General features: G+C 46.6%; 1 protein-coding gene across 1 annotated transcript in view; it reads left to right on the forward strand.

Moving 5' to 3' along the window:
- Window positions 1-6: 6 nt before the first annotated feature.
- The window catches only part of LOC117440586 (laminin subunit gamma-1-like), a gene marked incomplete at its 3' end in the record, with an annotated part of 47,800 nt that continues 22,283 nt past the window's right edge, over window positions 7-25,523 (forward strand). The window contains exon 1 of the mRNA XM_034076824.1: window positions 7-381. Within this exon, the coding sequence (XP_033932715.1) occupies window positions 9-381 (373 nt within the window). The remainder of the gene's footprint in view (window positions 382-25,523) is intronic.

Below are 25,523 nucleotides of genomic sequence, written 5' to 3' on the forward strand. Positions count from 1 at the left end.
AGAGCAGAATGCGGGTTTTGATCCGGGCTCTGGTGGCCGCGAGCTGGGTGTTCCTGTGCGCTCGCGCCGCGATGGATGAGTGTTCGGACGATGAGCTCCGCGCGCAACGATGCATGCCCGAGTTCGTGAACGCAGCCTTTAACGTGACGGTGGTGTCGACCAACACCTGCGGATCTCCACCGGAGGAGTACTGCGTGCAGACCGGAGCCACCGGGGTCACCAAGTCCTGCCACATCTGCGCCTCCGGAGACCCGTCGAACCACCACAGCGCCGGGTACCTGACCGACTACAACAACCAGCAGGACACCACCTGGTGGCAGAGCCAGACCATGCTGGCGGGGATCCAGTACCCCAACTCCATCAACCTCACGCTGCACCTCGGTAAGTGCCTTTTTATATTTATACAGTCTGTGGTGCCCGAAAACAGACCCTTTTTCTCTGCGCGCAATCCACCGCGCCGAACCGCACTGTGAAAACTGTCAATTTAAGTTGTTCTCGATTTCTGATCAAACCACTTGCAGAGATCAACACGACCAGATCTATTTCATGCAGTTTAAAGACGCACTCTTTAATTCGGCAAGCATAAAGTATCTTAAATCTGAACGTTTTAGGGTGAATTCCACTTGTTGATGCAAAACCTCAATGTGAAAACTGTCAATTTAAGGTGTTCTCGATTACTGATTAAATCGCCTGCTTAAATGATCATAACCATACATATTTCATGCAGTATAAGGACCTTATATTTAATTCGGCATGCATAAAATACCTTAAATATTTACTTTTTAGAGTGAATTCCATCTTTTAGTTGTCGAACCTCACATTGAAAACTGTCAATTTAAGGTTTTCTCGATTTCTGATTAAACCACCTGCATAAATCGGCAAACCCATGTATATGTCACGCCTAATGAGGACCCTCTGTTTAATTCGGCATACACACCATACCATAAATCTATAGTCTTAATGGTGAGTTTAAACTTTACAGATCCGGTTTGCCTCTACTTCTACACGCACCTCAGCGAGCAGCATTGCCACCTGTAGGAACAGTTGTTATGTGAAAGCTTTACCATTTAAACTTCTACTGAGTGTTAAAGATGTGTGCCGAATTGAAGACAACATATGGACCATTCTAAAAAAAACACGGACAGCTGGACATGGTTTGAAGACTGTGGCACAGCAGAGGGAACGCTTTGAAACAGCGGAGTCTTCCAGGGAGTCTGGTTGTTGTGTGGAGATGAAACGGGAGGGTTTCACTCGCCTTAAAGTTACGTTTTGGATGAAAAATGAAACTTATTGAGAGTTTTATCTTTTATGTATTTCTCTATTGTTGTTGTTATTATTTAAAACTTTGAGCTCCACGGATGTACTTTGGGAATGAGGGAGTTTAGCTGCCAGCAGTATATCGTGTGTGTGTGTGTGTGCGTGTGTGTGTTTGTGTGTGGTCAGCCTCTTCTCTTTGTGATCTGTTTGTTTGTCGCTCTGGGCTTTTGGAGGTGTGTGTGTGTGTGTGTGTGTGTGTGTGTGTGTGTGTGTGTGTGTGTGTGTGTGTGTGTGTGTGTGTGTGTGTGTGTGTGTGTGTGTGTGTGTGTGTGTGTGTGTGTGTGTGTGTGTGGTGTGTGTGTGTGTGTGTGTGTGTGTGTGTGTGTGTGTGTGTGTGTGTGTGTGTGTGTGTGTGTGTGTGTGTGTGTGTGTGTGTGTGTGTGTGTGTGTGTGTGTGTGTGTGTGTGTGTGTGTGTGTGTCCTCTCAGAGGTAAATAACAGAGGAAGTGTGCAGTAGACGTCTGGTTTGTAGAATAAGTACAGCATGACGGTTCCTGCCGGACCTGAGGAACAGACGGACGGGCATTAAAACACACGTTGGACTCCAGACCAAATAACCCTCGCTTTGGTTTGGCCTTCCCTCAGCGACTGCTCAGTCGCTGAAGTTTGAGTTAAGTGTTTCATTTCATGCTAAAACACAAACGTGTGCTTCTTCGTGGAGAAACACAGATCCGTCGACTTAATCAACAAATCGTCAAAATCTACAGAATTTCTTTCATATTTTTGAACAAATATCGTGACCGTAATGTCGGGGCTGAATGCAGCCCACTCCATGCGTATTCAGCCCTCCGCTAACTTACCCTTAACTGCATATGGAGTGACTTTGGTTTGCCAACAGAACTACGGGGAGGAGTTGGTGTTTTACTGATCATGCCTTTATCTGAATGTCTTTCATTTTTGTAAAGCACCTTGAAGTGCCTGGTGCTGAAGGTGCTGTATAAATAAACTTGTCTTGCCTTGATCCGCCCCAAGTGAGATCACATCGGGCTCTGAACTCAAATCAATCAAAGTTGATCTATACAACCCAATATCACACATCTCCATACGGCTCTACAGTCAGAGTGCTTCCCCTCGCACGGGACAAGCCGTAGCCCCTCGCACGGGACAAGCCGTAGCCCCTCGCACGGGACAAGCCGTAGCCCCTCACACGGGACAAGCCGTAGCCCCTCGCACGGGACAAGCCTTAGCCCCTCGCACGGGACAAGCCGTAGCCCCTCGCACGGGACAAGCCTTAGCCCCTCGCACGGGACAAGCCTTAGCCCCTCGCACGGGACAAGCCGTAGCCCCTCGCACGGGACAAGCCTTAGCCCCTCGCACGGGACAAGCCTTAGCCCCTCACACGGGACAAGCCTTAGCCCCTCGCACGGGACAAGCCTTAGCCCCTCACACGGGACAAGCCTTAGCCCCTCGCACGGGACAAGCCTTAGCCCCTCGCACGGGACAAGCCTTAGCCCCTCGCACGGGACAAGCCTTAGCCCCTCACACGGGACAAGCCTTAGCCCCTCGCACGGGACAAGCCTTAGCCCCTCGCACGGGACAAGCCTTAGCCCCTCGCACGGGACAAGCCTTAGCCCCTCGCACGGGACAAGCCTTAGCCCCTCACACGGGACAAGGGAACCCTCCCAAAGAAATGGGATCAAATAAAACGAGTTATTCACCCCAGTCTTTAGACACCATTAGATTCACTCCAGCATTACATCAGCCTGTACAACTCAGAGCTGATGTCTCATGTCAGATATCTGCGTACCCCCCCCCCCCCCCCCCCCCCCTTCGCTCTGTTTTTAGTTCCCCGGAGCCTTTTTAAAAATACCTGTCTATCTCTGTGGCCCCGGGCTGTTTTTAACCCACATTCCTGCGAGGCTCGGTCACGCTGCTGTCTCCGAGCCTCAGGTGCTCCGATTAGAGCCTCGTCTTCACATGGAAATGCTCTTAATTATACGCCGGGTTCTCCCTCCTCCTCCTCCTCCACCCCCCCTCCTCCTCCCCCTCCTCCTCCGGGCCCTGTTTGCATTGTTTCTGTTTTCTCTTTAATTACAGTGGGGCTTTGTTCTGAGGGAAAACACCAGCGCACGCAGTAGGAGAGGTTTTTACTCAGCTGATGCTAAAGATAAGATAAGAGTATTACCCCGAGGGAGTGGGACAGAGGGCAGGGAAGAGCTATGGTCTGACGCTCTTATTCTGAAAACACAGCAGCAACAGGAAGTCGAGTCTCCACTTTGTAAATCCAGCATTACAGCCACACTTTTTATAATTATATGCAAATCGGAGTGCAAATTAATGAAAATATAACGCTCTTATTTTGTAAAACTGTGCTGTAAACAGGAAGTTATAATCATGAACTCTCCTGTGAAAGCTGCACAGACTTCTGGGTAATGTAGTCCTGTTCTCTAGGAGTCAGCAGCAGTCTGAGGGTTTTTAGTTGTGATTGTGTAATTACATCTTTCAGTAAACCTATCCAAACGTCTGTCCGCGCGACAGGAAGTGGTTCGGCTGAAAGCCTGAGAGCTCGTTGAGTTTTCTTCAAGAGTTTGTTTCCTGTTTGGAAGGATTGTAAATATTTGGTCCATTTCTGCCAAAATGAGTTGTTTTTTCTCAGAACGTTGGGAAGAAAGTCATCTGTCTGTAGAGTTTATGAACTGGATGATGATTGAAACGTCTTATCCGAGCAGTAAATAACTTTGTAAACACGATTTTAAACATGCTATCAGTGGCGTAACTATCGACACCGAGCCGGCCAGGGGCCCCAATGGCACTGCCCGGTTCACGCAGTCTTCAAAGTAACCGAGCAACCTAAATACATTTGTAATTTGTCTGTCCAATGACCTTGCTGCCTTTCATGTCATGTGATGCCTTGTGTGACGAGCGAACTGTTGAATCAACCTGTACTGTAGCTAGCAGCAGGAAGTTCGGCAGCATTATAACCGGGGCCAATCACAACCGTGTTACGCCACTGCGTGCTATCTTTAATTTCTGTCTTTATGGGTCTCAAATGAAATCAATTGTAAACACTGGACTTTGATGGCGTCTGAAATAAAGCGGGGAATAAAGTTTCAGTTTGAGGTTTTAAATCAGTTTCTTCCTGCATGTTGCTCGGCTGCCGCTAACGTTAGCTTAGCTTGTTTCTCTGATATCTTCAGATCCAGACGTGAAGGAAGATTTTACTTGAAGCTGAATCATCCTAAAAAGTCGCCTCGTCTCTAAAACAAATGACTTGATGAGTTGAACTTGTTTTACATGTTTAAAATCAGTGTTTTCCCAGAGGATACTGGACCAAGGGGCTACGAGCTAAAGGCTAACGTTAGCTTAGCTTGTTCTTCTGATATCTTCAGACACAGACGTGAAGGAAGATTTTACTTGAAGCTGAATCATCCTAAAAAGTCGCCTCGTCTCTAAAACAAATGGCTTTTATGAGTTGAATTATAGTAAACAACTGAATAAGCAGTTTCCTGTTTTAAATCAGAGTTTCTCCCGTGGACAGAGGGGCTACGAGCTAAAGGCTAACATTTGCTCACTGCTTTTTCGTTCACTGTAAACTCCCGACATGCAGGAGAGATTTAGAGGAAGCCGAATTATCCCCAAAAGTCGCCTCATCTCTAAAACAAAATGACTAACGGATAAAAACACTGAATAAAGCAGTTTATCAGTGTTTTCCCCGAGGAAACTGGACCGAGGGGCTACGAGCTAAAGGCTAACGTTAGCTCAGCTTGTTTCTCTAATATCATTTATTTTTTAAAGCACCAAGATGTAAAAGTGTTGTTGAAAAATGTGGCCTTAAACTGCATAAAAGCTCAGTTCATTACAGCTTCTGGCACACAACGTCACTGCAAATGAAAATGAGGAGATAATATCCATAAGAAACGGATTAACGGGAAATAAACGTGGACTTTTTCCAATTGTTCTTTTGTATTCTCTGTTTCTTTCCCGGTTTCTTTCCCCCGGCCCTGTATCTGTTTTATTATATATCTTGTAATACCTACAACGACGTTAACACACTGTCGTCTGAGAGGCACCGTTACCTTACGATCCCACTTTTCTCCATGGGGATAATGCAACTCGAGGGCTAGTTCTTTCAGACATTTTATCACAGAAATGTCACGCGTTATTCCTTAAAGTCTGCAGAAACATTGGAACAATACTCGGCACGTTATCCAACAATCACAGGACCCGTGTCGAGTTCCTCCCGATCCTGAGAGGCTGATAAAGTTCTCTGAGGCTTTGGACGCTTTAATCTCAGGAAGCTGGAAGTGTTTGTGGAGCGGCGAGTCTTTGAAGCGGCAGGAAAGACGACGTGTCCGGACACGAAGGAGCCACAAAGAGAAGAAGAAGAAGAAACCTGCAGATGGACGCAGAGGGGCCTCCTTCTGCTTTCAGAGGCTGAAACTCAACCGCGAGCTCTCGGGAGGAGCTCGGAGTCTAAAAGGGCTTTTTTATAAGATCACAGAAGAAGTCGAAACACAAGCAGCTCCTTTGTTTGATTACAACACAGGTTAGGTTTGGCTCAGTCTGCTGCGTCGATGGAAAAGTATTGGTTCTCACTTCTATCCAACATGTCCAACACAACGGTCTAGAATCGGGAACGTTAGCTGAATCCACGATGTACTATAACTGTATTTAGTGGACCCGAAGTATTTCCCAATCCTGCTGACGGACATGCAAACAACCCAAGAAGCAGCCTTGCGTTGGCTGAATGTTGGATGGCGTCCGGTGCGTTCTGGTAAAAGAAAGAGTATTGGGGCTCGGTCCTGCTCGAGCGACGTCCATCCAGAACACACCGGTCTCAAATCAGGAAAGAGTTTTATAAATCAACGCTCGATTAAAACTGTGTTTTGTAACTAAAAAAAAGTGCTCCCTTTTCCAACGAGGAGAGCGCAGGTTATTCCATTCAGGGGTATTCCGTTCAGGGGTATTCCATTCAGGGTTATACCGTTCAGGGGTATTCCATTCAGGGTTATACCGTTCAGGGGTATTCAGGGTTATTCCGTTCTTTTTCCAGTGTCTATTTGATGAATGATGAGCTTTCTGGATTTGTTTTCAGGCTGTTTTTGAATGATTTAGACATGAGGTTACTGCAGGATGAGTCACGTGAAAACAGCTGTCTGAGAGGGGGGGGGGTGTGTGTGTGTGGGGGGGGGGGGAAGTGGGTGTGTGTGTGGGGTGGTTCTCGCTTCAGTACTAGAGCGTCTCTTTGAAGTCTGAAGCTGAAATCTTAAAAAGATGAAAAACTAAAAGTCTTCCTGCAGAACAATAACATCACTTTTTACTCAAGTACCCGATCTGAGTACTTCTACTTTTACTCAAGTACAAGATCTGAGTACTTCTACTTTTACTCAAGTACAAGATCTGAGTACTTCTACTTTTACTCAAGAACCAGATCTGAGTACTTCTACTTTTACTCAAGTACAAGATCTGAGTACTTCTACTTTTACTCAAGTACAAGATCTGAGTACTTCTACTTTTACTCAAGAACAAGATCTGAGTACTTCTACTTTTACTCAAGAACAAGATCTGAGTACTTCTACTTTTACTCAAGAACAAGATCTGAGTACTTCTACTTTTACTCAAGTACAAGATCTGAGTACTTCTACTTTTATTCAAGTACAAGATCTGAGTACTTCTACTTTTACTCAAGAACAAGATCTGAGTACTTCTACTTTTACTCAAAAACAAGATCTGAGTACTTCTACTTTTACTCAAGAACAAGATCTGAGTACTTCTACTTTTACTCAAGAACAAGATCTGAGTACTTCTACTTTTACTCAAGAACAAGATCTGAGTACTTCTACTTTTACTCAAAAACAAGATCTGAGTACTTCTACTTTTACTCAAGAACAAGATCTGAGTACTTCTACTTTTACTCAAAAACAAGATCTGAGTACTTCTACTTTTACTCAAGTACAAGATCTGAGTACTTCTACTTTTACTCAAAAACAAGATCTGAGTACTTCTACTTTTACTCAAGAACAAGATCTGAGTACTTCTACTTTTACTCAAAAACAAGATCTGAGTACTTCTACTTTTACTCAAGAACAAGATCTGAGTACTTCTACTTTTACTCAAGAACAAGATCTGAGTACTTCTACTTTTATTCAAGTACAAGATCTGAGTACTTCTACTTTTACTCAAGAACAAGATCTGAGTACTTCTACTTTTACTCAAGAACAAGATCTGAGTACTTCTACTTTTATTCAAGTACAAGATCTGAGTACTTCTACTTTTACTCAAGAACAAGATCTGAGTACTTCTACTTTTACTCAAGAACAAGATCTGAGTACTTCTACTTTTACTCAAGAACAAGATCTGAGTACTTCTACTTTTACTCAAAAACAAGATCTGAGTACTTCTACTTTTACTCAAGAACAAGATCTGAGTACTTCTACTTTTACTCAAAAACAAGATCCGAGTACTTCTACTTTTACTCAAGAACAAGATCTGAGTACTTCTACTTTTACTCAAAAACAAGATCTGAGTACTTCTACTTTTACTCAAGAACAAGATCTGAGTACTTCTACTTTTACTCAAGAACAAGATCTGAGTACTTCTACTTTTACTCAAGAACAAGATCTGAGTACTTCTACTTTTCCAAGATGTGAGTACTTCTACTTTTCCAAGATGTGAGTGCTTGGAGAAACTGGACCCAGACTCCATGTTTCTGTACAGACTGGGTCGGCTGCAGGATTCTGGCTCCAGCTGTTTGGCTGTAATGTCCTGCAGTCGTTTCCCACGCTGAGCTCATTCCTGACTCACAACAATACGCACCCCCCCCCCCCTCACCCCATCTCTCCCCCCCTCACCCACGCTCTCTCACATCAGTATAATTTGAACAGCTGGCCCTTCCTGACAGAAGAAACTCAAAACGTGGACTTTTTTATGGCGGATGGAAAGCCTGCAGACGAGGAGGGGCTCGAGAAACTCTCTGCAGGCGTTTCCCATGATGCAATGCTGTTGGCGTTCTTCCCACAATGCACTGCTGCTGTTGGCGTTGTTCCCACAATGCATATCCTCCCACAGTGCATTTCAATTGAATGAATTAATCAAATTCCTTTATTGTCCTTGTACAGCGCATATCTATATACCAACAAGCATAAATGAAATAATGTATATATGTATCTTTACACAAGAAAATATACATACATTTATACATGTGATGAAGGAAGTTTGAATCGGTGTTTAAAAACAGACCGGTAGTGCCATTTTAATGTCAACAGTTTTCCCAGAATGAACTTCTTCTGTCAGAGAAAAATCATAGTTTATGATCAAATTCATCAAAAGCTGCTTTTGTCTTAAAGGATGTCACTTGAGAGACAGTGAAGGATTCTTTCATCACAACAAAGTAACAGTACCAAGGTCACAGTGTGGGAATGCTCTGCTAAAAGTAAAAGTCCTCCAAGTAGCTTTGTATGTTTTGTATTTAACTCATCTGCTCATTGTTTCCTAATGTGTTGGTTTATATCCAGAGTTTAGTCTGCACCGGGTCACGGGGCGCTGCGCCCTCACAACAACATGCAGACTTTCCCGTAAGACTTTGGGATCCAAGTCTCTCTCACCAGGAGCTCAGCAGCTGCAGTGGAGATGGATGACAAACTGAAGTCCTCCTCCAACAGAGCAACATTTCTGAGAAATGTCAGAATTTATTAAATGACTGTGTCCTATATTTATATATATATATATATATATATATATATATTTCATAAATTCTGACATTTCTCAGAAAATCAACAAATTCTTTCTTTTCTCTAAAAATTCTGGAAAAAAACCTGACTTTTTTTTCCCAAAACACAAAAATTATGATTTTTTTTCTCCTGACAATGTCTTTTTCTCAAAATCCTGACTTTTATCAATATTCTGAAAATCTAAACATTTGGACTTTTTTTCCCCAAAAACACAAAAATCCTGACTTTTTTTTCTGAAAATCCTTAAAATTATGACTTTTTCTCAAAATTCTGAAAATCTTAAAATTCAGACTTTTTTCAGAAAATTGAAGTTTCAAGTCTCCATCACCACGAGCTCAGCAGTGTAGATATTGGGATGACAAACTGAAGTCCTCCTCCAACAGAGCAATTCACAAGACAAGTCATGGGCCACGGTCTGACCACACGGTTGAGATGCATCAGTTCTGAAGGACTCTTCTGTAGCTCCAGGTTTGAACTAGTTCAGAGTGTAATCAGCATTCTTCATCAGCGAGACTAAACATTATGGACCCTGAACCTGACCAGAGCTGCGGTCCATAGGGAAGAACGTGCTCCAGGGAACCTACGTTCCTAAAAAGAAGGGCTTCTCGATGTCCCTGAACAGCAAACTACCTCATGACGGCTTGTGCTCGGTCGTAGCCTGGCAACAACAATGCGCCCAAGCTGCCCCCCCGTAAGAGAGATAGCAGTGATACCCATGCTGCCCCCCCTTAAGAGAGATAGCAGTGATACCCAAGCTGCCCCCCCTCAAGAGAGATGGCAGTGATACCCAAGCTGCCCCCCCTCAAGAGAGATAGCAGTGATACCCATGCTTCCCCCCCTTAAGAGAGATAGCAGTGATACCCAAGCTGCCCCCCCTCAAGAGAGATGGCAGTGATACCCAAGCTTCCCCCCCCCTCAAGAGAGATAGCAGTGATACCCAAGCTGCCCCCCCCCTCAAGAGAGATGGCAGTGATACCCAAGCTGCCCCCCCCTCAAGAGAGATAGCAGTGATACCCAAGCTGCCCCCCCTTAAGAGAGATAGCAGTGATACCCAAGCTGCCCCCCCCTTAAGAGAGATAGCAGTGATACCCATGCTGCCCCCCTTAAGAGAGATAGCAGTGATACCCATGCTGCCCCCCCTCAAGAGAGATAGCAGTGATACCCATGCTGCCCCCCTTAAGAGAGATGGCAGTGATACCCATGCTGCCCCCCTTAAGAGAGATAGCAGTGATACCCATGCTGCCCCCCCTCAAGAGAGATAGCAGTGATACCCATGCTGCCCCCCCTCAAGAGAGATAGCAGTGATACCCATGCTGCCCCCCTCAAAAGAGATAGCAGTGATACCCAAGCTGCCTCCCCTCAAGAGAGATAGCAGTGATACCCATGCTGCCCCCCTCAAGAGAGATAGCAGTGATACCCAAGCTTCCCCCCCTCAAGAGAGATAGCAGTGATACCATGCTGCCCCCCCTTAAGAGAGATAGCAGTGATACCCAAGCTGCCCCCCCTCAAGAGAGATGGCAGTGATACCCAAGCTGCCCCCCCCCCCTTAAGAGAGATAGCAGTGATACCCATGCTGCCCCCCCTTAATAGAGATAGCAGTGATACCCAAGCTGACCCCCCTCAAGAGAGATGGCAGTGATACCCAAGCTGCCCCCCCCCCTCAAGAGAGATAGCAGTGATACCCATGCTGCCCCCCCTTAATAGAGATAGCAGTGATACCCAAGCTTCCCCCCATCAAGAGAGATGGCAGTGATACCCAAGCTGCCCCCCCCCTCAAGAGAGATAGCAGTGATACCCATGCTTCCCCCCCTTAATAGAGATAGCAGTGATACCCAAGCTTCCCCCCCTCAAGAGAGATGGCAGTGATACCCAAGCTGCCCCCCCTCAAGAGAGATAGCAGTGATACCCAAGCTGCCCCCCCTGAAGAGAGATAGCAGTGATACCCAAGCTGCCCCCCCTCAAGAGAGATAGCAGTGATACCCAAGCTGCCCCCCCTTAAGAGAGATAGCAGTGATACCCAAGCTGCCCCCCCTTAAGAGAGATAGCAGTGATACCCATGCTGCCCCCCTTCAAGAGAGATAGCAGTGATACCCAAGCTGCCCCCCCTTAAGAGAGATAGCAGTGATACCCAAGCTGCCCCCCCTTAAGAGAGATAGCAGTGATACCCAAGCTGCCCCCCCTTAAGAGAGATAGCAGTGATACCCAAGCTGCCCCCCCTTAAGAGAGATAGCAGTGATACCCAAGCTGCCCCCCTTAAGAGAGATAGCAGTGATACCCATGCTTCCCCCCCCCTTAAGAGAGATAGCAGTGATACCCATGCTGCCCCCCCTCAAGAGAGATAGCAGTGATACCCATGCTGCCCCCCCCCTTAAGAGAGATAGCAGTGATACCCATGCTGCCCCCCTCAAGAGAGATAGCAGTGATACCCAAGCTTCCCCCCCTCAAGAGAGATAGCAATGATACCCATGCTGCCCCCCCTCAAGAGAGATAGCAGTGATACCCATGCTGCCCCCCCTTAAGAGAGATAGCAGTGATACCCAAGCTGCCCCCCTCAAGAGAGATAGCAGTGATACCCATGCTGCCCCCCTAAGAGAGATAGCAGTGATACCCATGCTGCCCCCCCCTTAAGAGAGATAGCAGTGATACCCATGCTGCCCCCCCTTAATAGAGATAGCAGTGATACCCATGCTGCCCCCCCTCAAGAGAGATAGCAGTGATACCCAAGCTGCCCCCCCTTAAGAGAGATAGCAGTGATACCCAAGCTGCCCCCCCTCAAGAGAGATGGCAGTGATACCCAAGCTGTCCCCCCCCCTTAAGAGAGATAGCAGTGATACCCAAGCTGCCCCCCCTCAAGAGAGATAGCAGTGATACCCAAGCTTCCCCCCCTCAAGAGAGATAGCAGTGATACCCAAGCTGCCCCCCCTGAAGAGAGATAGCAGTGATACCCAAGCTGCCCCCCCCCTTAAGAGAGATAGCAGTGATACCCAAGCTGCCCCCCCTGAAGAGAGATAGCAGTGATACCCAAGCTGCCCCCCCCCTTAAGAGAGATAGCAGTGATACCCAAGCTGCCCCCCCTCAAGAGAGATAGCAGTGATACCCAAGCTGCCCCCCTTAAGAGAGATAGCAGTGATACCCAAGCTGCCCCCCCCTTAAGAGAGATAGCAGTGATACCCAAGCTTCCCCCCCTTAAGAGAGATAGCAGTGATACCCATGCTGCCCCCCCCTTAAGAGAGATAGCAGTGATACCCATGCTGCCCCCCCTCAAGAGAGATAGCAGTGATACCCAAGCTGCCCCCCCCTTAAGAGAGATAGCAGTGATACCCAAGCTGCCCCCCCTCAAGAGAGATGGCAGTGATACCCAAGCTGCCCCCCCCCCTTAAGAGAGATAGCAGTGATACCCAAGCTTCCCCCCCTCAAGAGAGATAGCAGTGATACCCATGCTGCCCCCCCTTAATAGAGATAGCAGTGATACCCAAGCTGCCCCCGCCTCAAGAGAGATAGCAGTGATACCCAAGCTGCCCCCCCTCAAGAGAGATAGCAGTGATACCCAAGCTGCCCCCCCTGAAGAGAGATAGCAGTGATACCCAAGCTGCCCCCCTTAAGAGAGATAGCAGTGATACCCATGCTGCCCCCCCTTAAGAGAGATAGCAGTGATACCCAAGCTGCCCCCCCCTGAAGAGAGATAGCAGTGATACCCAAGCTGCCCCCTTAAGAGAGATAGCAGTGATACCCATGCTGCCCCCCCCTCAAGAGAGATAGCAGTGATACCCAAGCTGCCCCCCCTCAAGAGAGATGGCAGTGATACCCAAGCTGCCCCCCCCCTTAAGAGAGATAGCAGTGATACCCAAGCTGCCCCCCCTCAAGAGAGATAGCAGTGATACCCATGCTGCCCCCCCTCAATAGAGATAGCAATGATACCCAAGCTGCCCCCCCTCAAGAGAGATAGCAGTGATACCCAAGCTGCCCCCCCTCAAGAGACATAGCAGTGATACCCAAGCTTCCCCCCCTGAAGAGAGATAGCAGTGATACCCAAGCTGCCCCCCTTCAAGAGAGATAGCAGTGATACCCAAGCTGCCCCCCCTCAAGAGACATAGCAGTGATACCCAAGCTTCCCCCCCTTAAGAGAGATAGCAGTGATACCCAAGCTTCCCCCCCTCAAGAGAGATAGCAGTGATACCCAAGCTTCCCCCCCTTAAGAGAGATAGCAGTGATACCCAAGCTGCCCCCCCTCAAGAGAGATAGCAGTGATACCCAAGCTGCCCCCCCTCAAGAGAGATAGCAGTGATACCCAAGCTGCCCCCCCTTAAGAGAGATAGCAGTGATACCCATGCTGCCCCCCCTCAAGAGAGATAGCAGTGATACCCAAGCTGCCCCCCCTCAAGAGAGATAGCAGTGATACCCAAGCTGCCCCCCCTTAAGAGAGATAGCAGTGATACCCAAGCTGCCCCCCTTAAGAGAGATAGCAGTGATACCCATGCTGCCCCCCCTCAAGAGAGATAGCAGTGATACCCATGCTTCCCCCCCCTTAAGAGAGATAGCAGTGATACCCAAGCTGCCCCCCCCCTTAAGAGAGATAGCAGTGATACCCATGCTGCCCCCCCTCAAGATAGATAGCAGTGATACCCAAGCTGCCCCCCCTCAAGAGAGATAGCAGTGATACCCATGCTGCCCCCCCTCAAGAGAGATAGCAGTGATACCCATGCTGCCCCCCCTCAAGAGAGATAGCAGTGATACCCATGCTTCCCCCCCCTCAAGAGAGATAGCAGTGATACCCATGCTGCCCCCCCTCAAGAGAGATAGCAGTGATACCCATGCTGCCCCCCCTCAAGAGAGATAGCAGTGATACCCATGCTGCCCCCCTCAAGAGAGATAGCAGTGATACCCATGCTGCCCCCCCTCAAGAGAGATAGCAGTGATACCCATGCTGCCCCCCCTTAAGAGAGATAGCAGTGATACCCATGCTGCCCCCCCTCAAGAGAGATAGCAGTGATACTCATGCTTCCCCCCCCTTAAGAGAGATAGCAGTGATACCCATGCTGCCCCCCCTCAAGAGAGATAGCAGTGATACCCATGCTGCCCCCCCTCAAGAGAGATAGCAGTGATACCCATGCTGCCCCCCCTCAAGAGAGATAGCAGTGATACCCATGCTGCCCCCCCTCAAGAGAGATAGCAGTGATACCCATGCTGCCCCCCCTCAAGAGAGATAGCAGTGATACCCATGCTGCCCCCCCTCAAGAGAGATAGCAGTGATACTGGCTGTCTTCATTATTATGGATTTTCACAGATTTCCTTGATGTTTATTTGCAGATAAATAATGTTTGGGTTTGTTTCATATTTATTTTTCTATACACAGAGCAGGAGGTCTGGCACGGGGCGTTCAGGGCCCTCAGATATCTCTGTAACCTTGAGCTTCCAGACGCTAACATCCGCTGCAGCTCCCGATGACATGTCATTGAGATAGCGCATCCCTCCTGCCTCTCTCTGAAGTCTGACTTGGGGCCGGCGCAGAGACAACCTGATGCCATGCGTGCGTCTAAACGTCCACACATATTCAGTTCTTTCATAGAGAAACAGACTGTGTTGTTCTGTATCCTCATTGCAGTCGATCTGAACTAAAATCTCCTTCGTGCTGTGTCCTGTGGAGTGTGCTACTCTTAGTTAATTCTCCTCTTCGTGAGTCAAGGACTCTTGAATCGCTCTTTCTGGACACCTTGCTGCAGAAAAAGCTTAATGCCTCACCTGAGAAGGGGCTTTTATTTTGGCGGGGTGTTTCGTTGTGAAGCTGAAACTCTCATTAACATCTCCAGGTGGGAGTGGGGCTCTTTATTTACCCCCCCCCCCCCCCCCCCCTCTCATCACTTTGAAGTACAGACTCCACATTCTTGTCACCAAGTGCTAATTAAAAGCCTGTGGTGCGTTCAGGGTCACCGCTGCACCTTTTCACACACTGGGCTGGCGGGGCGTTCACAGTCTGTGTTTTCTGGGGAAACTTCACTTGACGTTTAACCATTTTTACCCATAAGTCCCTGCGCCAAAGAGGTCATGTTGCAGAGGTTTGTTTGTGTGAAATATTCCAACATTTTTTATATTTTCGTGAAATAATCTTTAAACGAGGTTGGGTCTGATTTATTTGAGGTTGTAACATTCTGTCTTTTATTTTGAAATGTCCGCTTGGTGGTGCATTTAATGGCGTTCTGAAAAAATCTGACCGGAAAAATCGAATCGCTTTCATTTGATAAATTGTGGGGAAATATATTTGGATTTAGAGTTCGTGTTGGAGCGTGTCCTTTGTTTACATAAAGTGTCTGTTATTAAAACTTCACTGGAAGTACTCAGTGTCTGTAATTACCACCTTCATCATCCGAGACGCTTTCCACCGGATAAAACTACGCCGAGGGTTTATAGTTCCTCCAGGCAGTGAACGCAGCACGCAGACATGACATCAGAAATATCAGGACTTGAACACCAAAGACTCGGGACTTGAACACCGAAGACTCGGGACTTGAACACCGAAGACTCGGGACTTGAACACCGAAGACTCGGGACTTGAACACCGAAGACTCGGGACTTGAACACCAAAGACTCGGGACTTGAACACCAAAGACTCGGGACTCGAACGCCAAAGACTCGGGACTCGAACGCCAAAGACTCGGGACTTGAACACCGAAGACTCGGGACTCGAACACCAAAGACTCGGGACTTGAACACCGAAGACTCGGGACTTGAACACCAAAGACTCGGGACTTGAACACCAAAGACTCGGGACTCGAACGCCAAAGACTCGGGACTCGAACGCCAAAGACTCGGGACTTGAACACCGAAGACTCGGGACTTGAACACCAAAGACTCGGGACTCGAACGCCAAAGACTCGGGACTTGAATCTGGCCGTGGTGTTCAAGGCTCTGTGTAAAGACGAGAGACCTCAGCACCTTCATGTCGGCTCAGACTAAACAGTGAGATAGAATCAGGGGGGGGGTTTATCAGCAAGGTTCAAACAGAGAGCTGTCAAGGTACATTTACTCAAGTACTTAAGATACATTTTGAGGTACTTGTACTTCTACTCCACTACAGTTCAGAGGTACATGGTGTACTTTCCTCCACTCCATGTATTAATACCTTTAGTTACTCTACAGATGTGGATGAATGAAGTGAAATATAATCAAGTGTTGGATCAGACTTTAGTTCCACCTGGAGTGAATCCACCAGCTACCCTGCAGTCTACAAAGTACTTCAGACTAGCTGCTCCTCCACCAGCTACCCTGCAGTCTACAAAGTACTTCAGACTAGCTGCACCTTCACCAGCTACCCTGCAGTCTACAAAGTACTTCAGACTAGCTGCACCTTCACCAGCTACAGACTGGCTGCACCTCCACCAGCTACCCTGCAGTCTACAAAGTACTTCAGACTAGCTGCACCTCCACCAGCTACCCTGCAGTCTACAAAGTACTTCAGACTAGCTGCACCTTCACCAGCTACCCTGCAGTCTACAAAGTACTTCAGACTAGCTGCTCCTCCACCAGCTACCCTGCAGTCTACAAAGTACTTCAGACTAGCTGCACCTCCACCAGCTACCCTGCAGTCTACAAAGTACTTCAGACTAGCTGCTCCTCCACCAGCTACCCTGCAGTCTACAAAGTACTTCAGACTAGCTGCACCTCCACCAGCTACCCTGCAGTCTACAAAGTACTTCAGACTGGCTGCTCCTCCACCAGCTACCCTGCAGTCTACAAAGTACTTCAGACTGGCTGCACATTCACCAGCTACCCTGCAGTCTACAAAGTACTTCAGACTAGCTGCACCTTCACCAGCTACCCTGCAGTCTACAAAGTACTTCAGACTGGCTGCACCTCCACCAGCTACCCTGCAGTCTACAAAGTACTTCAGACTAGCTGCACCTTCACCAGCTACCCTGCAGTCTACAAAGTACTTCAGACTAGCTGCACCTTCACCAGCTACCCTGCAGTCTACAAAGTACTTCAGACTAGCTGCTCCTCCACCAGCTACCCTGCAGTCTGCAAAGTACTTCAGACTAGCTGCACCTTCACCAGCTACCCTGCAGTCTACAAAGTACTTCAGACTAGCTGCTCCTCCACCAGCTACCCTGCAGTCTACAAAGTACTTCAGACTAGCTGCACCTCCACCAGCTACCCTGCAGTCTACAAAGTACTTCAGACTAGCTGCTCCTCCACCAGCTACCCTGCAGTCTACAAAGTACTTCAGACTAGCTGCACCTCCACCAGCTACCCTGCAGTCTACAAAGTACTTCAGACTAGCTGCACCTTCACCAGCTACCCTGCAGTCTACAAAGTACTTCAGACTAGCTGCACCTTCACCAGCTACCCTGCAGTCTACAAAGTACTTCAGACTAGCTGCACCTCCACCAGCTACCCTGCAGTCTACAAAGTACTTCAGACTAGCTGCACCTTCACCAGCTACCCTGCAGTCTACAAAGTACTTCAGACTAGCTGCACCTCCACCAGCTACCCTGCAGTCTACAAAGTACTTCAGACTAGCTGCACCTCCACCAGCTACCCTGCAGTCTACAAAGTACTTCAGACTAGCTGCACCTTCACCAGCTCTGAGAACTCTTTCATGATCAATCATTATAAAACACATATATATATTATTCTGAAATGGACCAATCTGCACAACGACTACTTTCACTGTCTTTCACTATATTTAGATGAGAATACTTTCTACTTTCCCTTGAGGAACATTTTGAATGCAGGACTTTTACTGTGACAGAGTATTCCTACACTCTGGTACTTCTACTTTTACTCAAGTACAAGACCTGAGTACTTCTACTTTTACTCAAGTACAAGATCTGAGTACTTCTACTTTTACTCAAGCACAAGATCTTGAGTACTTCTACTTTTACTCGGGGACAATATCTGAGTACTTCTACTTTTACTCAAGTACAAGATCTGAGTACTTCTACTTTTACTCAAGAACAAGATCCGAGTACTTCTACTTGTACTCAAGTACAAGATCTGAGTACTTCTACTTTTACTCAAGTACAAGATCTGAGTACTTCTACTTTTACTCAAGCACAAGATCTTGAGTACTTCTACTTTTACTCGGGGACAATATCTGAGTACTTCTACTTTACTCAAGTACAAGATCTGAGTACTTCTACTTTTACTCAAGAACAAGATCCGAGTACTTCTACTTGTACTCAAGTACAAGATCTGAGTACTTCTACTTTCACTCAAGTACCAGATCTGAGTACTTCTACTTTTACTCAAGAACAAGATCTGAGTACTTCTACTTTTACTCAAGTACAAGATCTGAGTACTTCTACTTTCACTCAAGTACAAGACCTGAGTACTTCTACTTTTACTCAAGTACAAGATCTGAGTACTTTTACTTAAGAACAAGATCTGAGTACTTCTACTTTCACTCAAGTACAAGACCTGAGTACTTCTACTTTCACTCAAGTACAAGATCTGAGTACTTCTACTTTTACTCAAGAACAAGATCTGAGTACTTCTACTTTTACTCAAGTACAAGATCTGAGTACTTCTACTTTCACTCAAGTACCAGATCTGAGTACTTCTACTTTCACTCAAGTACAAGATCTGAGTACTTCTACTTTCACTCAAGTACCAGATCTGAGTACTTCTACTTTCACTCAAGTACAAGATCTGAGTACTTCTACTTTCACTCAAGTACAAGATCTGAGTACTTCTACTTTTACTCAAGTACAAGATCTGAGTACTTCTACTTTTACTCAAGTACAAGATCTGAGTACTTCTACTTTTACTCAAGTACAAGATCTGAGTACTTCTACTTTTACTCAAGTACCAGATCTGAGTACTTCTACTTTTACTCAAGTACCAGATCTGAGTACTTCTACTTTTACTCAAGTACCAGATCTGAGTCTCCTATGAAGCTGCAGATGAGAGCAGGTGCGTTCAAGGACCCTCCATCACGGTGAGAGTTTTGAGTGTCTGCTGCTGAAGTTCACACGCCCTCATGTTCACACGGGTCAGCAGGACACTGGGAATCCCCCAGACGATGCGTTCAAGTGCAGAAACAGGTTTATAGCCAAGTAGGTTTACACATACGGGGAAAAGGACCAGAAATAAAATGATGAAACTGATTGAATTGTTTTGGTTCACTTATCCACAACACGTTGGCTTTGGAGACATGTACAGTGTGTGTTCTTTGTGTATTCAGTTCCTAGTCTGAGACGTAGTTCACAGCTTTAAAGGAGATGAAGACCGTTGTCGTGGTGATGAGTGGTTTTGTGTTCATGTAAGAGCAGTTCAAACACAATCTGACGGGACGGCTACATCGTGAGTTTCTTGAATAGACTTTGTTCCAGCAGCTCATCATAACAGATCACCGGGCGGTGCTGAGCTTTGACCTTTGACCCCTTGGTACTCACTTCCTGTCCTGTGGAAAGGAGTGTGTGTGTGTGTGTGTGTGTGTGTGGGGGAATCCTGCAGTGTGTGTGTGTCTCTCTGTGTGTGTACAGACGGCGTTGAGTCTGAGGGGATGCATTACAGGGACAAGCAGATGCATGCAGGGTAATTTCAGACCCGGCAGGAGGAGGACGGGTAAAAAGTGACGTGTGTGTGTGTGTGTGTGTGTGTGTGTGTGTGTGTGTGTGTGTGTGTGTGTGAACAGATGATTAGGGTGCAGACGTGAGGACGGATTTATCTCTGGCTGAAACATGAGTGTCAGGCCTTTGTTCATCTTTTCCACTCCACGATCGTACAGCTGATGGAGAGGCTTCGAGATCTAGAAGAGGGCTTTTATTTTGAAAATCCACATCACAGAATTCCTTGTGGAAATGACCAAACTAGGATTGCAACAGGGATTTCTGTAGGTCATTTTAGAGGGCTTTTATTTTGAAAATCCACAGCAGAATATCCCAACATTGTCCCAGACACTCTGAGGTGGTGTGCCTTTATTCTGAAAATTACTCAATCTGGGGAAGTGTGTTACTTATTATGAAATATGTGTTCATCTTTTCCACTTGGATGATAGTACAGTGGATGGAGAGGCTTTAGGAGGGCTTTTATTTTGAAAATCCACAACAGAATAACCTGATATTGTCCCAGACACTTTGAGGTGGTGTGCTTTTATTCTGAAAAGTAATTGATTCAACCCATTGATGAAAATACCAGCTTATAGAGGCAATGCAGCTCCTTAAAGACATTTTAGAGCTCTCTTATTTTGAAAATCCACATCTGAAGTTCCTAGTTTTTTTAAAGTTTAATTGTATTGGTTATTAATTTAGTTTTTTTCATTTGTTGTCAGACAGACTTTTTGATGAAAACCTCGCCTTAAGGAGGCTTTTATTTTGAAGCCAGATCTCACCGTGATACCTATAATAAACACGGACACAATCTGAGGGATAGTTTTCAAATGTACCACATTCTAGCTTTCTATTTAGGACTTTAAAAACGTCAAATTACAAGATGATGTGTATACAGCGTAAACACCGACTTTAAGGCCCGGACACACCGAGCCGATTTCGGCCGGCGATAGATGTCTGGCCGTCGATGAGCGTCCTGTCGCCCTACTCAGATTGGTGTGTCTCGCACCGTCGTGTCTTTTCGGCCGTGCCGACACCTTCCGCTGCCGATTCGCCGTGTTGAATCGGGAGGCTGTCGGCAAAAGGCCGTCGGCTAAAGCAATCACTCCGATTGGCTGTTCAGCTTAGCGAATCAGTGCATGAGAAGTGAAACGGAAGCGAAGAAGGCACACAGACGCTATTCCTTTTCTTTTTCCAGCACTAAACATGTTTTCGATTAGAAGTCGTGATGTGAAACAGTCTGATGGACGAGAGTGAAAATGGAACGCACGCTATTTGTTGTTTGCATACATCACGCAGTCTGTGTTCCGGTTGCCTCTTTTGAATGACGAATACACACTACCGCCACCTGCTGGTAAGGAGAGGTATTGCCACTCGCGCAGTGCGTACGTGCTTCTTGGCCGTCGGCTGAAGTCTTTGCGGTGTGTTTCAGAGCGACTGTTGGCCGGGCCGCAGAGACGTGAGGCGACGCAACAGTCTTTGGTGTCAGCTTGGTGTGTCCGGGTCTTTATTCACCTCTCTCGCTCTCTCTCTCTCTCTCTCTCTCTCTCTCTCTCTCTCTCTCTCTCTCTCTCTTAATCAGAGCTCGTTAATCTCTGTTTGACTTGGAGCTCTTCATTAAATCTGAGATCACGTCACGGCTCACAGACAATCAGACTGTCTGGAGATCAGAGTCTCAGATAACAGCTGAGTCTTCCTCCAATCATCTTCCTCCACTATCATCCAATCAGCGTCCTCCTCTCGTCGTCCCGGTGCCTCTCGGATGTGGGTTCAGTGTTTTCTGTGAAGAGGTCTCCAGACATGATGCCCCTGATTAAATCCCAAAGACAGAACACAAGTTTTCGGGTCAATTAAAAAATATCCAAAAATCATGGAATTGAAAAACATCTACACAATTAAATAAATATATAAAAAATGGCCCGAAAATAATTAAATGTAAAAAGGATAAAAACATTTTTCAAAATAAAAGAAACAAATAAAAAAAAAAGGGATTAAAACGAATTAAATTAAAAAGTAAAATAATATGACTTATGTTCTGTAGATCTCCAGATGTCTTCTTTCTCCTCGAGGACATGATGTCCCTGATTTAATCCCAAAGAAAACACAAGTGTCCTTCAGACGGGAAGACCCCCCCCCCCTCCCCCCGCTCTGGTTAAACACAGCTTAATCATTGCTCACTCATTGCTCACTGATTGCTCACTGATTGAAGCTGGATATTTCTGATATCTGCAGGCTCCAAACAAACCTCTCCTCTAGTGAACCACCGTGTTTCGTTATTCTGTGAGGACGGCCACAAAACTCCCGTTTAAAGTCTGTCTTGTTATTCTGCGAAGGAAACATGAACAACTTCATTAAACTCAACTCTGAAACATCTGCCGTCTGCGGAGAATGAATCCATCTCAGGGTTTCTCAACAACCTCCTTTCACTCTCAGGAGTAAAGTAACAAAGTACATTTACTTACTTCCTCAGTTTATGCTACTTTATCATTTGTTGTTTAAATGTCGTCTCAAACAAAGACTGTAGAACGTTGGCCTTTTGGTGGTCGCTATCTTTGTTTTGATTGGTTGTCATCGTCTTGGTTTTTGGTCGTTGGATCTAAGTTTTTTTTGGCTGAGATTTGGTTAAAAGTTTGTGATAAATATACTTTTTCTGAGGTCAAGATTGTACCTTTGTGCTTTAAATCTGTTCCTACAAATCCCACTGTCCTGTTGCATTGTGGGAAATGTAGTACCTAGTGTTTGTGGACTAAAGGTCAGAATGCTGCTGAGACATGAAACTCTCTTAAAGCCTTTAGGCCCCGTCCACACGGAGACGAAAACGAACCTTAGTCGATTTAAAAAAAGTATTCCGTCCACACGTAACCGCTCGACCCGCTGGAAGCGCTGTAGTACATATGACGGGCCTGTACGCATGGGCATAAGGCATACATAGATGTTGCACTAACATCGGTATCATGGTCAGTAGCGTCTGGGGCACGAACGCAACCCTGTGATCCGCCATTGTTGTTGTTGTTGGCGAAACGCATCAGCAATGACGCGGGGGTGAGCAGGAGAGGCGGGGCTATGGCGTCATCGGTTTCAGGGAATGATCGTATAGGGCGTACACACGGAGTCGCAAGCGTTTCCTCTCCAGACCGACCCACTTTAGGAGCCGGTTTCAAAGTGTATCGGATTCGGGCTCCGAAGCCGCGGCTCCGTGTCGGCCTTGTGTGGACGGACCGCCTATACGATGGAGAACTTTAGCGGATACAACTGATATCGTCTCCGTGTGGACGGGGCCTTGGAGGACAGACTTGTCGTTTTTATAAAAGTCAGGCGTGTGTGTGTGTGCGTGTGTGTGCGTGTGTGTGTGTGTGTGTGTGTGTGTGTGTGTGTGTGTGTGTGTGTGTGTGTGTGTGTGTGTGTGTGTGTGTGTGTGTGTGTGTGTGTGTGTGTGTGTGTGTGTGTGTGTGTGTGTGTGTGTGTGTGTGTGTGTGTGTGTGTGTGTGTGTGTGTGTGTGTGTGTGTGTGTGTGTGTGTGTGTGTGTGTGTGTGTGTGTGTGTGTGTGTGTGTGTGTGTGTGTTTGAAGGGAATCAAAGACTGATCTAGATCTTAATGAACAGGTTTTAAATGAACGAGTCTTTGAGGTGAGGACAGATCAGCACTTAGTGGATTCAAAGCGTTCTTTAGGTGTTTAGCTTCAACTCGACTGGAAGTAATTGTTAGTTTCAGCCTCCGAAAAAAAAAAGATCTTCAAAATAAACTAAATATAATAATTAGATTAAAATTAACCAAGAATTAAGAAAAGGAAAATAATGGTTTTGCACCAGCAGCTGTGTGTGTGTGGGGGGGGGATCTCTTTGTCTCTGATAATGGTGGTGGGGGGGGGGTTCGTTTGTTCCTGACATCTCGCTGTGATGACACCTCTGTGGGGGGGGCAGCTTCTTCTTCTTCTTTGGTGGTCTCTGCTGTTAAACCTCCTTCCGACACCCTCATGTGACGGGGGTATTTTAGGACTCCTGGAGTTCGTTACGTCTCAGTGACTTTCCCTCGTCTCTGTTCCTTTAAATCAAGTTTAAACGGCTTTTATGAGACGCCGTGGGGGTGATTTAACGAGTAATTACCTGCAGGTTTTCTGACCTCTGTCCTCAGCCTCGGTGCACGTTAGTTTATAAAGTGTATAAGACAGTGAGACAGTGAGACAGTGAGACAGTTTACTTAACACTGAGGAACTTAGATTATGGAAACGATAGAGGAAAACGCAGCTCCTTTAAGACGTCTTAGTGACCTTTATTTTGAAATCCACAGCTCCTTCAGACGTCTTAGTGACCTTTATTTTGAAATCCACAGCTCCTTCAGACGTCTTAGTGACCTTTATTTTGAAATCCACAGCTCCTTCAGACGTCTTAGTGACCTTTATTTTGAAATCCGCATCAGAATTTCTTGATGTCTGAGTTACACTCTGAGGTTATGCGCTTTTATTCTGAAAATAACTGACTGTGGAAATGTGTCTGAGGCTTTTATTCTGAAGGCCAGTTACCCACTTCAACATAAACTGCAGATATCGTGACGGAAAGTTTAATACCGCAATCTGTTGATATAGTTGACAAACAACACGACCTTCAACACACATGTATGTTAAAAAAGTGACATCCTGTTTAAGGTATGTATTTTATATTTCCCTTATACACAGATGATGACAGGGCTGCAGCGCCTCCCATTAAAACTTCCTTCCTGCCTCACCTCCCCCTCACAGGCTAATTGGAAATCCCCCCACCACACACACACACACACACACACACACACACACACACACACACACACACACACACACACACACACACTGATTTGTATTAACATGTGAATGCAGCTGTTGGAGAGCAGAGAAACTTTCTTGAGGGGCCGCAGACTTTTTATCACCTGGAGCTCTTATCCATACACACACTCACTCACACACACACTCGAACACACACACTCACGCTAATCCCCTCTCGTCCAATCAGCTTGCGGCTGCTCTGTTTATCAAACACAGAAGAAGAGATTACGTTTTATTTCCACATTCCTGCTGTGATTTATTCCCCGCGGTGCGTTCAGGTGCTCGTACGGTGCCTTCAGGCGCTCGCACGGTGCGTTCAGGCGCTCGTACGGTGCGTTCAGGCGCTCGTACGGTGCCTTCAGGCGCTCGTACGGTGCGTTCAGGCGCTCGTACGGTGCGTTCAGGCGCTCGTACGGTGCGTTCAGGCGCTCGTACGGTGCGTTCAGGCGCTCGTACGGTGCGTTCAGGCGCTCGCACGGTGCGTTCAGGCGCTCGTACGGTGCGTTCAGGCGCTCGTACGGTGCGTTCAGGTGCTCGTACGGTGTCTGTGTTTCCCGAGTGGAAGCGTCCTCTCTATAGGAGCGGTCACACATTAACTGGCAGCATGAATGTGTAACTGACCCACTTTACATGTCAGCGTGCAGATTAACATTCCTCTGCGCTTTACAAACACCGCGAGCAGCAAACAGATTTAACGTGACGCGGAAATACAGAAAGCAGCTGATGTTCAGATCCTGGAGTTACAGACGAGGGAAGAAAAGAGTGGCTAAAGAAGGACACTTAACTTAACTCTTTCTACCTTAAACTTCTCCTCGTGTTTCAAACCTGATTCTGACCTGGTTTTTATTCACTGAAATCTGAGCCACAAACATACAGTTCCTACTTTAAAGAGTCCTCTCCTGCTGATGTTCAGGTGTATATCAGTGTGTAGTGTCTCTACTTTAAAGAGTCCTCTCCTGCTGATGTGCAGGTGTATATCAGTATGCAGTGTCTCTACTTTAAAGAGTCCTCTCCTGCTGATGTTCAGGTGTATATCAGTATGTAGTGTCTCTACTTTAAAGAGTCCTCTCCTGCTGATGTTCAGGTGTATATCAGTATGTAGTGTCTCTACTTTAAAGAGTCCTCTGCCGCTGATGTTCAGGTGTACATCAGTATGTAGTGTCTCTACTTTAAAGAGTCCTCTCCTGCTGATG

This window comes from Pseudochaenichthys georgianus, unplaced genomic scaffold, assembly GCF_902827115.2.
Source record: "Pseudochaenichthys georgianus unplaced genomic scaffold, fPseGeo1.2 scaffold_1057_arrow_ctg1, whole genome shotgun sequence".
Taxonomy (NCBI): domain Eukaryota; kingdom Metazoa; phylum Chordata; class Actinopteri; order Perciformes; family Channichthyidae; genus Pseudochaenichthys; species Pseudochaenichthys georgianus.